General features: G+C 35.5%; 1 protein-coding gene across 1 annotated transcript in view; it reads left to right on the top strand.

Moving 5' to 3' along the window:
* Positions 1–11,526: 11,526 nt before the first annotated feature.
* LOC142699464 (ATP-binding cassette sub-family C member 8-like) overlaps positions 11,527–15,519 on the top strand; it is a gene marked incomplete at its 3' end in the record, with an annotated part of 108,455 nt that continues 104,462 nt past the window's right edge. The window contains exon 1 of the mRNA XM_075848053.1: positions 11,527–12,804. Coding sequence (XP_075704168.1) covers positions 12,657–12,804 — 148 coding nt within the window. The remainder of the gene's footprint in view (positions 12,805–15,519) is intronic.

Raw genomic sequence — 15,519 nt, 5'->3', positions numbered from 1 at the left:
CATGCTCCGTATCACTATATACAAGAAGGTGTATAACTTATACCAGCTGTACATATATAATTATATACAGGAGATACCCAGGTTATACCAGCATGCTCTATATCACTATACACAAGAAGATGTATAACTAATACCAGCTGTACATATATAATTATATACAGAAGATACCCAGGTTATACCAGCATGCTCCATATCACTATATACAAGAAGATGTATAACTAATACCAGCTGTACATATATAATTATATACAGAAGATACCCAGGTTATACCAGCGTGCTCCATATCACTATATACAAGAAGATGTATAACTTATACCAGCTGTACATATATAATTATATACAGGAGATACCCAGGTTATACCAGCATGCTCCATATCACTATATACAAGAAGATGTATAACTTATACAAGCTGTACATATATAATTATATACAGAAGATACCCAGGTTATACCAGCATGCTCCATATCACTATATACAGGAAGATGTATAACTTATACCAGCTGTACATATATAATTATATACAGAAGATACCCAGGTTATACCAGCATGCTCCATATCACTATATACAAGAAGATGTATAACTTATACCAGCTGTACATATATAATTATATACAGAGGATACCCAGGTTATACCAGCATGCTCCATATCACTATGTACAAGAAGATGTATAACTTATACCAGCTGTACATATATAATTATATACAGAAGATACCCAGGTTATACCAGCATGCTCCATATCACTATATACAGGAAGATGTATAACTTATACCAGCTGTACATATATAATTATATACAGAAGATACCCAGGTTATACCAGCATGCTCCATATCACTATATACAAGAAGATGTATAACTTATACCAGCTGTACATATATAATTATATACAGAAGATACCCAGGTTATACCAGCATGCTCCATATCACTATATACAAGAAGATGTATAACTTATACCGGCTGTACATATATAATTATATACAGGAGATACCCAGGTTATACCAGCATGCTCCATATCACTATATACAAGAAGATGTATAACATATACCAGCTGTACATATAGAATTATATACAGAAGATACCCAGGTTATACCAGCATGCTCCATATCACTATATACAAGAAGATGTATAACTTATACCAGCTGTACATATAGAATTATATACAGGAGATGCCCAGGATATACCAGCATGCTCCATATCGCTATATACAGAAGATACCCGGGTTATACCGGCTGTACATATATAATTATATACAGGAGATGCCCAGGATATACCAGCATGCTCCATATCGTTATATACAGAAGATACCCGGGTTATACCGGCTGTACATATATAATTATATACAGGAGATGCCCAGGATATACCAGCATGCTCCATATCGCTATATACAGAAGATACCCGGGTTATACCGGCTGTACATATATAATTATATACAGGAGATGCCCAGGATATACCAGCATGCTCCATATCGCTATATACAGAAGATACCCGGGTTATACCGGCTGTAAATATATAATTATATACAGAAGATACCCAGGTTATACCAGCATGCTCCATATCACTATATACAAGAAGATATATAACTTATACCAGCTGTACATATATAATTATATACAGAAGATACCCAGGTTATACCAGCATGCTCCATATCACTATATACAAGAAGATGTATACCTTATACCAGCTGTACATATAGAATTATATGCAGAAGATACCCAGGTTATACCAGCATGTTCCATATCACTATATACAAGAAGATGTGTAACTTATACCAGCTGTACATATATAATTATATACAGGAGATACCCAGGTTATACCAGCATGCTCCATATCACTATATACAAGAAGATGTATAACTTATACCAGCTGTACATATAAAATTATATACAGGAGATACCCAGGTTATACCAGCATGCTCCATATCACTATATACAGGAAGATGTATAACTTATACCAGCTGTACATAAATAATTATATACAGAAGATACCCAGGTTATACCAGCATGCTCCATATCACTGTATACAAGAAGATGTATAACTTATACCAGCTGTACATATATAATTATATACAGGAGATACCCAGGTTATACCGGCATGCTCCATATCACTATATACAAGAAGATGTATAACTTATATCAGCTGTACATATATAATTATATACAGAAGATACCCAGGTTATACCAGCATGCTCCATATCACTATATACAGGAAGATGTATAACTTATACCAGCTGTACATATATAATTATATACAGAAGATACCCAGGTTATACCAGCATGCTCCATATCACTATATACAAGAAGATGTATAACTTATACCAGCTGTACATATATAATTATATACAGAGGATACCCAGGTTATACCAGCATGCTCCATATCACTATATACAAGAAGATATATAACTTATACCAGCTGTACATATATAATTATATACAGAAGATACCCAGGTTATACCAGCATGCTCCATATCACTATATACAAGAAGATGTATAATATAACAGCTGTACATATATAATTATATACAGAAGATACCCAGGTTATACCACCATGCTCCATATCATTATATACAAGAAGATGTATAACTTATACCAGCTGTACCTATATAATTATATACAGAAGATGCCCAGGTTATACCAGCATGCTCCATATCACTATATACAAGAAGATGCATAACTTATACCAGCCGTACATATATAATTATATACAGAAGATTCCCAGGTTATGCCAGCATGCTCCATATCACTATATACAAGAAGATGTATAACTTATACCAGCTGTACATATATAATTATATACAGAAGATACCCAGGTTATACCAGCATGCTCCATATCACTATATACAAGAAGATGTATAACTTATACCAGCTGTACATATATAATTATATACAGAAGATACCCAGGTTATACCAGCATGCTCCATATCACTATATACAAGAAGACGTATAACTTATACCAGCTGTACATATACAATTATATACAGAAGATACCCAGGTTATACCAGCATGCTCCATATCACTATATACAAGATGTATAACTTATACCAGCTGTACATATATAATTATATACAGAAGATACCCAGGTTATACCAGCATGCCCCATATACAAGAAGATGTATAACTTATACCAGCTGTACATATATAATTATATACAGAAGATACCCAGGTTATACCAGCATGCTCCATATCACTATATACAAGAAGATGTATAACTTATACCAGCTGTACATATAGAATTATATACAGGAGATGCCCAGGATATACCAGCATGCTCCATATCGCTATATACAGAAGATACCCGGGTTATACCGGCTGTACATATATAATTATATACAGGAGATGCCCAGGATATACCAGCATGCTCCATATCGCTATATACAGAAGATACCCGGGTTATACCGGCTGTACATATATAATTATATACAGGAGATGCCCAGGATATACCAGCATGCTCCATATCGCTATATACAGAAGATACCCGGGTTATACCGGCTGTACATATATAATTATATACAGGAGATGCCCAGGATATACCAGCATGCTCCATATCGCTATATACAGAAGATACCCGGGTTATACCGGCTGTAAATATATAATTATATACAGAAGATACCCAGGTTATACCAGCATGCTCCATATCACTATATACAAGAAGATATATAACTTATACCAGCTGTACATATATAATTATATACAGAAGATACCCAGGTTATACCAGCATGCTCCATATCACTATATACAAGAAGATGTATACCTTATACCAGCTGTACATATAGAATTATATGCAGAAGATACCCAGGTTATACCAGCATGTTCCATATCACTATATACAAGAAGATGTATAACTTATACCAGCTGTACATATATAATTATATACAGAAGATACCCAGGTTATACCAGCATGCTCCATATCACTATATACAAGAAGATGTGTAACTTATACCAGCTGTACATATATAATTATATACAGAAGATACCCAGGTTATACCAGCATGCTCCATATCACTATATACAAGAAGATGTATAACTTATACCAGCTGTACATATATAATTATATACAGAGGATACCCAGGTTATACCAGCATGCTCCATATCACTATATACAAGAAGATATATAACTTATACCAGCTGTACATATATAATTATATACAGAAGATACCCAGGTTATACCAGCATGCTCCATATCACTATATACAAGAAGATGTATAATATAACAGCTGTACATATATAATTATATACAGAAGATACCCAGGTTATACCAGCATGCTCCATATCACTATATACAAGAAGATGTATAACTTATACCAGCTGTACATATATAATTATATACAGGAGATACCCAGGTTATACCAGCATGCTCCATATCACTATATACAAGAAGATGTATAACTTATACCAGCTGTACATATATAATTATATACAGAAGATACCCAGGTTATACCAGCATGCCCCATATACAAGAAGATGTATAACTTATACCAGCTGTACATATATAATTATATACAGAAGATACCCAGGTTATACCAGCATGCTCCATATCACTATATACAAGAAGATGTATACCTTATACCAGCTGTACATATAGAATTATATGCAGAAGATACCCAGGTTATACCAGCATGTTCCATATCACTATATACAAGAAGATGTATAACTTATACCAGCTGTACATATATAATTATATACAGAAGATACCCAGGTTATATCAGCATGCTCCATATCACTATATACAAGAAGATGTATAACTTATACCAGCTGTACATATATAATTATATACATAAGAGACCCAGGTTATACCGGCATGCTCCATATCACTATATACAGGAAGATGTATAATATAACAGCTGTACATATATAATTATATACAGAAGATACCCAGGTTATACCAGCATGCTCCATATCACTATATACAGGAAGATGTATAACTTATACCAGCTGTACATATATCATTATATACAGAAGATACCCAGGTTATACCAGCATGCTCCATATCACTATATACAAGAAGATGTATAACTTATACCAGCTGTACATATATAATTATATACAGGAGATACCCAGGTTATACCAGCATGCTCCATATCACTATATACAGGAAGATGTATAACTTATACCAGCTGTACATATATAATTATATACAGGAGACACTCAGGTTATACCAGCATGCTCCATATATCACTATATACAAGAAGCTGTATGACTTATACCAGCTATACATATATAATTATATACAGAAGATACCCAGGTTATATCAGCATGCTCCATATCACTATATACAAGAAGATGTATAACTTATACCAGCTGTAGATATATAATTATATACAGAAGATACCCAGGTTATACCAGCATGGTCCATGTCACTATATACAAGAAGATGTATAACTTATACCAGCTGTGCATATATAATTATATACAGGAGATACCCAGGTTATACCAGCATGCTCCATATCACTATATATAAGATGTATAACGTATACCAGCTGTACATATATAATTATATACAGGAGATGCCCAGGTTATACCAGCATGCTCCATATCACTATATACAAGAAGATGTATAACTTATACCAGCTGTACATATATAATTATATACAGGAGATACCCAGGTTATACCAGCATGCTCCATATCACTATATACAAGAAGATGTATAACTTATACCAGCTGTACATATATAATTATATACAGAAGATACCCAGGTTATACCAGCATGCCCCATATACAAGAAGATGTATAACTTATACCAGCTGTACATATATAATTATATACAGAAGATACCCAGGTTATACCAGCATGCTCCATATCACTATATACAAGAAGATGTATACCTTATACCAGCTGTACATATAGAATTATATGCAGAAGATACCCAGGTTATACCAGCATGTTCCATATCACTATATACAAGAAGATGTATAACTTATACCAGCTGTACATATATAATTATATACAGAAGATACCCAGGTTATATCAGCATGCTCCATATCACTATATACAAGAAGATGTATAACTTATACCAGCTGTACATATATAATTATATACATAAGAGACCCAGGTTATACCGGCATGCTCCATATCACTATATACAGGAAGATGTATAATATAACAGCTGTACATATATAATTATATACAGAAGATACCCAGGTTATACCAGCATGCTCCATATCACTATATACAGGAAGATGTATAACTTATACCAGCTGTACATATATCATTATATACAGAAGATACCCAGGTTATACCAGCATGCTCCATATCACTATATACAAGAAGATGTATAACTTATACCAGCTGTACATATATAATTATATACAGAAGATGCCCAGGTTATACCAGCATGCTCCATATCACTATATACAGGAAGATGTATAACTTATACCAGCTGTACATATATAATTATATACAGGAGACACTCAGGTTATACCAGCATGCTCCATATATCACTATATACAAGAAGCTGTATGACTTATACCAGCTATACATATATAATTATATACAGAAGATACCCAGGTTATATCAGCATGCTCCATATCACTATATACAAGAAGATGTATAACTTATACCAGCTGTAGATATATAATTATATACAGAAGATACCCAGGTTATACCAGCATGGTCCATGTCACTATATACAAGAAGATGTATAACTTATACCAGCTGTGCATATATAATTATATACAGGAGATACCCAGGTTATACCAGCATGCTCCATATCACTATATATAAGATGTATAACGTATACCAGCTGTACATATATAATTATATACAGGAGATGCCCAGGATATACCAGCATGCTCCATATCGCTATATACAGAAGATACCCGGGTTATACCGGCTGTACATATATAATTATATACAGGAGATACCCAGGTTATACCAGCATGCTCCATATCACTATATACAAGAAGATGTATAACTTATACCAGCTGTACATATATAATTATATACAGAAGATACCCAGGTTATACCAGCATGCTCCATATCACTACATACAAGAAGATGCATAACTTATACCAGCTGTACATATATAATTATATACAGAAGATACCCAGGTTATAGCAGCATGCTCCATATCACTATATACAAGAAGATGTATAACTTATACTAGCTGTACATATATAATTATATACAGAAGACACCCAGGTTATATCAGCATGCTCCATATCACTATATACAAGAAGATGTATAACTTATACCAGCTGTACATATAGAATTATATACAGGAGATGCCCAGGATATACCAGCATGCTCCATATCGCTATATACAGAAGATACCCGGGTTATACCGGCTGTACATATATAATTATATACAGGAGATGCCCAGGATATACCAGCATGCTCCATATCGCTATATACAGAAGATACCCGGGTTATACCGGCTGTACATATATAATTATATACAGGAGATGCCCAGGATATACCAGCATGCTCCATATCGCTATATACAGAAGATACCCGGGTTATACCGGCTGTACATATATAATTATATACAGGAGATGCCCAGGATATACCAGCATGCTCCATATCGCTATATACAGAAGATACCCGGGTTATACCGGCTGTAAATATATAATTATATACAGAAGATACCCAGGTTATACCAGCATGCTCCATATCGCTATATACAGAAGATACCCGGGTTATACCAGCTGTACATATATAATTATATACAGGAGATGCCCAGGATATACCAGCATGCTCCATATCGCTATATACAAGAAGATGTATAACTTATACCAGCTGTACATATATAATTATATACAGGAGATACCCAGGTTATACCAGCATGCTCCATATCACTATATACAAGAAGATATATAACTTATACCAGCTGTACATATATAATTATATACAGGAGATACCCAGGTTATACCAGCATGCTCCATATCACTATATACAAGAAGATATATAACTTATACCAGCTGTACATATATAATTATATACAGAAGATACCCGGGTTATACCGGCTGTAAATATATAATTATATACAGAAGATACCCAGGTTATACCAGCATGCTCCATATCGCTATATACAGAAGATACCCGGGTTATACCAGCTGTACATATATAATTATATACAGGAGATGCCCAGGATATACCAGCATGCTCCATATCACTATATACAAGAAGATGTATAACTTATACAAGCTGTACATATATAATTATATACAGAAGATGCCCAGGTTATACCAGCATGCTCCATATCACTATATACAAGAAGATGTATAACTTATACCAGCTGTACATATATAATTATATACAGAAGATGCCCAGGTTATACCAGCATGTTCCATATCACTATATACAAGAAGATGTATAATATAACAGCTGTACATATATAATTATATACAGAAGATACCCAGGTTATACCAGCATGCTCCATATCACTATATACAAGAAGATGTATAACTTATACCAGCTGTACATATATAATTATACACAGTAGATACCCAGGTTATACCAGCATGCTCCATATCACTATATACAAGAAGATGTATAACTTATACCAGCTGTACATATATAATTATATACAGAAGATACCCGGGTTATACCAGCATGCTCCATATCGCTATATACAGAAGATACCCGGGTTATACCGGCTGTACATATATAATTATATACAGGAGATACCCAGGTTATACCAGCATGCTCCATATCACTATATACAGGAAGATGTATAACTTATACCAGCTGTACATATATAATTATATACAGAAGATACCCGGGTTATACCAGCATGCTCCATATCACTATATACAAGAAGATGTATAACTTATACCAGCTGTACATATATAATTATATACAGAAGATACCCAGGTTATACCAGCATGCTCCATATCACTATATACAGGAAGATGTATAACTTATACCAGCTGTACATATATAATTATATACAGGAGATACCCAGGTTATACCAGCATGCTCCATATCACTATATACAAGAAGATGTATAACTTATACCAGCTGTACATATATAATTATATACAGAAGATACCCGGGTTATACCAGCATGCTCCATATCGCTATATACAGAAGATACCCGGGTTATACCGGCTGTACATATATAATTATATACAGGAGATACCCAGTTTATACCAGCATGCTACATATCACTATATACAAGAAGATATATAACTTATACCAGCTGTACATATATAATTATATACAGAAGATACCCAGGTTATACCAGCATGCTCCATATCACTATATACAAGAAGATGTATAACTTATACCAGCTGTACATATATAATTATATACAGGAGATACCCAGGTTATACCAGCATGCTCCATATCACTATATACAAGAAGATGTATAACTTATACCAGCTGTACATATATAATTATATACAGAAGATACCCAGGTTATACCAGCATGCTCCATATCACTATATACAAGAAGATGTATAACTAATACCAGCTGTACATATATAATTATATACAGAAGATACCCAGGTTATACCAGCATGCTCCATATCACTATATACAAGAAGATGTATAACTTATACCAGCTGTACATATATAATTATATACAGGAGATACCCAGGTTATACCAGCATGCTCCATATCACTATATACAAGAAGATGTGTAACTTATACCAGCTGTACATATATAATTATACACAGTAGATACCCAGGTTATACCAGCATGCTCCATATCACTATATACAAGAAGATGCGTAACTTATACCAGTTGTACATATACAATTATATACAGAAGATACCCAGGTTATACCAGCATGCTCCATATCACTATATACAAGAAGATGTATAACTTATACCAGCTGTACATATATAATTATATACAGAAGATACCCAGGTTATACCAGCATGCTCCATATCACTATATACAAGAAGATTTATAACTTATACCAGCTGTACATATATAATTATATACAGAAGATACCCAGGTTATACCTGCATGCTCCATATCACTATATACAAGAAGATGTATAACTTATACCAGCTGTACACATATAATTATATACAGGAGATACCCAGGTTATACCAGCATGCTCCATATCACTATATACAGGAAGATGTATAACTTATACCAGCTGTACATATATAATTATATACAGGAGATACCCAGGATATACCAGCATGCTCCATATCACTATATACAAGAAGATATATAACTTATACCAGCTGTACATATATAATTATATACAGAAGATGCCCGGGTTATACCAGCATGCTCCATATCACTATATACAAGAAGATGTATAACTTATACCAGCTGTACATATATAATTATATACAGAAGATACCCAGGTTATACCAGCATGCTCCATATCACTATATACAAGAAGATGTATAACTTATACCAGCTGTACATATATAATTATATACAGAAGATACCCAGGTTATACCGGCATGCTCCATATCACTATATACAAGAAGATGTATAACTTATACCAGCTGTACACATATAATTATATACAGGAGATACCCAGGTTATACCAGCATGCTCCATATCAGTATATACAAGAAGATGTATAACTTATGCCAGCTGTACATATATAATTATATACAGAAGATACCCAGGTTATACTAGCATGCTCCATATCACTATATACAAGAAGATGTATAACTTATACCAGCTGTACATATATAATTATATACAGAAGATACCCAGGTTATACCAGCATGCTCCATATCACTATATACAAGAAGATGTATAACTTATACCAGCTGTACATATATAATTATATACAGAATATACCCAGGTTATACCAGCATGCTCCATATCACTATATACAAGAAGATGTATAACTTATACCAGCTGTACATATAGAATTATATACAGAAGATACCCAGGTTATACCAGCATGCTCCATATCACTATATACAGGAAGATGTATAACTTATACCAGCTGTACATATATAATTATATACTGGAGATGCCCAGGTTATACCAGCATGCTCCATATCACTATATACAAGAAGATGTATAACTTATACCAGCTGTACATATATAATTATATACAGAAGATACCCAGGTTATACCAGCATGCTCCATATCACTATATACAAGAAGATGTGTAACTTATACCAGCTGTACATATATAATTATATACAGAAGATACCCGGGTTATACCGGCTGTACATATATAATTATATACAGGAGATACCCAGGTTATACCGGCATATGTAATGTCCCTGTATGTTATATATTTATTCTGTTTCATCTTTTTATTAGTTATTATCTGGATCCCTGTGACGTCATCAGCTGCTGATCTGCATGTCCCCGCCCCCTAATTGGTGGATTACCTATATGTAAAATGATATGTGCGGGATAATAATGATGATGATGATGATGATGATGACGTTGTTGTTATTATTATTGTTACATTGTATCAGGGACACGACATCTTCTCATGGTTTATCGTCGGCAGTAAAAATGAAGCAGAGAAAGGGTTAATGTGGGGAGGGAGGAGATGTAGGGGTTGGGCTCACCGATCGGTCGGGAGGGGGGTCAGGTGGCATCTACGGTCCATGTGCTCAGCTTATCTGCCCCCCCCCCTCCTCCCAGGAGGAGGAGGAGGAGGAAGAAGAGGCGGCTGTCAATTCAAGAGCAGGACCAGCACAAAGCAGCAGCAGAACACACGGTGGAGCTGAGAAAACCCCCAGAACATGACAGGAGGGACCCCCAGCATCAGAGGAGCCCCCAGAACATCAGAGGAGCCCCAAAAATATCACAGGAGGACCCCCAGTATCAGAGGAGACCCTAAAATCACAGGAGGGACCCCCAGTATCAGAGGAGACCCTAAAATCACAGGAGGGACCCCCAGTATCAGAGGAGACCCTAAAATCACAGGAGGGACCCCCAGTATCAGAGGAGACCCTAAAATCACAGGAGGGACCCCCAGTATCAGAGGAGACCCTAAAATCACAGGAGGGACCCCCAGTATCAGAGGAGACCCTAAAATCACAGGAGGGACCCCCAGTATCAGAGGAGACCCTAAAATCACAGGAGGGACCCCAGTATCAGAGGAGACCCTAAAATCACAGGAGGGACCCCCAGTATCAGAGGAGCACTAACATCACAGGAGGGACCCCCAGTATCAGAGGAGCCCCCAGAACATCACAGGAGGGACCCCCAGTATCAGAGGAGACACAAGAAGGAAACAGAAGGGACCACCAGTATCAGAGGAGCCCCCAGTATCAGGAACCCCCAGAACACAGGAGGGACCCCCAGTATCAGAGACCCTAAAATCACAGGAGGGACCCCCAGTATTAGAGGAGCACTAACATCACAGGAGGGACCCCCAGTATCAGAGGAGCCCCCAGAACATCACAGGAGGGACCCCCAGTATCAGAGGAGACCCTAACATCACAGGAGGGACCCCCAGTATCAGAGTAGTTCCCAGAACATCACAGGGGGACCCCAGTATCAGAGGAGCCCCCAGAACACAGGAGGGACCCCCAGTAACAGAGTAGTCTCCAGAACATCACAGGAGGGACCCCGAGTATCAGAGGAGACCCCAGGGAAGGCGCTCTCCAGTAATGCGGTCTATGGAGGTGACCCCGCAGCCTCCCGCCCTCTAGCGCCCTCAGTCGGTCCTGCAGCAGAGAGCGGATTCCACGGAGCGCTGATGTATCGTCTCCCGGCTGAGCCGCCCGCCTGTGTCCCGCACACCCGGTAGAGGAGCCGCCGCCGCCGCCATGTCCCTGTCCTTCTGCGGCACCGACAATGACTCCACTGCCTACAACGTGGACAACGGCGTCCTGAACAACGGCTGCTTCGTGGATGCCCTGAACGTCGTGCCCCATGTGTTCCTGCTCTTCATCACCTTCCCCATCCTCTTCATCGGTGAGTACAGACACATATAGACACTATATACTATACACATATATACAGCCCATACACTATATACTATACACATATATAAAGTCCATACACTATATACATATATACAGTCCATACACTATCTACTATACACATATATACAGTCCATACACTATCTACTATACACATATATACAGTCCATGCACTATCTACTATACACATATATACAGCCCATACACTATACACATATATACAGTCCATACACTATCTACTATACACATATATACAGTCCATACACTATCCACTGTACACATATATACAGCCCATACACGATATACTATACACATATATACAGTCCATACACTATATACATATATACAGTCCATACACTATCTACTATACACATATAGACAGTCCATACACTATCTACTATACACATATATACAGTCCATGCACTATCTACTATACACATATATACAGCCCATACACTATACACATATATACAGTCCATACACTATCTACTATACACATATATACAGTCCATACACGATATACTATACACATATATAAAGTCCATACACTATACACATATATACAGCCCATACACTATACACATATATACAGTCCATACACTATCTACTATACACATATATACAGCCCATACACTATATACTATACACATATATAAAGTCCATACACTATATACATATATACAGTCCATACACTATCCACTGTACACATATATACAGCCCATACACTATATACTATACACATATATAAAGTCCATACACTATATACATATATACAGTCCATACACTATCTACTATACACATATATACAGTCCATGCACTATCTACTATACACATATATACAGCCCATACACTATACACATATATACAGTCCATACACTATCTACTATACACATATATACAGTCCATACACTATCCACTGTACACATATATACAGCCCATACACGATATACTATACACATATATACAGTCCATACACTATATACATATATACAGTCCATACACTATCTACTATACACATATAGACAGTCCATACACTATCTACTATACACATATATACAGCCCATACACTATCTACTATACACATATATACAGTCCATACACTATATACTATACACATATATACTGTCCATACACTATATACTATACACATATATACAGTCCATACACTATCTACTGTACACATAGATACAGCCCATACACTATATACTATACACATATATACAGTCCATACACTATATACATATATACAGCCCATACACTATATACTATACACATATACAGTCCATACACTATATACTATACACATATATACAGTCCATACACTATCTACTATACATATATACAGCCCATACACTATATACAGTCCATACACTATCTACTATACACATATATACAGCCCATACACTATATACTATACACATATATACAGTCCATACACTATCTACTATACATATATATACAGCCCATACACTATATACTATACACATATATACAGTCCATACACTATATACAGCCCATACACTATATACTATACACATATATACAGTCCATACACTATATACTATACACATATATACAGTCCATACACTATCTACTATACACATATATACGGCCCATACACTATACTATACACATATATACAGTCCATATACTATATACGTATATACAGTCCATACACTATCTACTATACACATATATACAGTCCATACACTATCTACTGTACACATATATACTGTCCATACACTATATACTATACACATATATACAGCCCATACACTATATACTATACACATATATACAGTCCATACACTATCTACTATACACATATATACAGTCCATACACTATATACTATACACATATATACAGTCTATATACTATACACATATATACAGTCCATACACTATATACACATATATACAGTCCATACACTATATACTATACACATATATACAGTCCATACACTATATACTATACACATATATACAGTCCATACACTATATAGTATACACATATATACAGTCCATACACTATCTACTATACAAATATATACAGTCCATACACTATCTACCATACACATAGATACAGCCCATACACTATATACTATACACATATATACAGTCCATACACTATATACATATATACAGCCCATACACTATATACTATACACATATACAGTCCATACACTATATACTATACACATATATACAGTCCATACACTATCTACTATACATATATACAGCCCATACACTATATACAGTCCATACACTATCTACTATACACATATATACAGCCCATACACTATATACTATACACATATATACAGTCCATACACTATCTACTATACATATATATACAGCCCATACACTATATACTATACACATATATGCAGTCCATACACTATATACAGCCCATACACTATATACTATACACATATATACAGTCCATACACTATATACTATACACATATATACAGTCCATACACTATCTACTATACAAATATATATACGGCCCATACACTATACTATACACATATATACAGTCCATATACTATATACGTATATACAGTCCATACACTATCTACTATACACATATATACAGTCCATACACTATCTACTGTACACATATATACTGTCCATACACTATATACTATACACATATATACAGCCCATACACTATATACTATACACATATATACAGTCCATACAC

The sequence above is a fragment of the Rhinoderma darwinii genome, unplaced genomic scaffold (genome assembly GCF_050947455.1).
Source record: "Rhinoderma darwinii isolate aRhiDar2 unplaced genomic scaffold, aRhiDar2.hap1 Scaffold_1587, whole genome shotgun sequence".
Taxonomy (NCBI): domain Eukaryota; kingdom Metazoa; phylum Chordata; class Amphibia; order Anura; family Rhinodermatidae; genus Rhinoderma; species Rhinoderma darwinii.
Note: the sequence above shows the minus strand (reverse complement) of the source record. Positions and strands in the feature narration are given on the sequence as shown.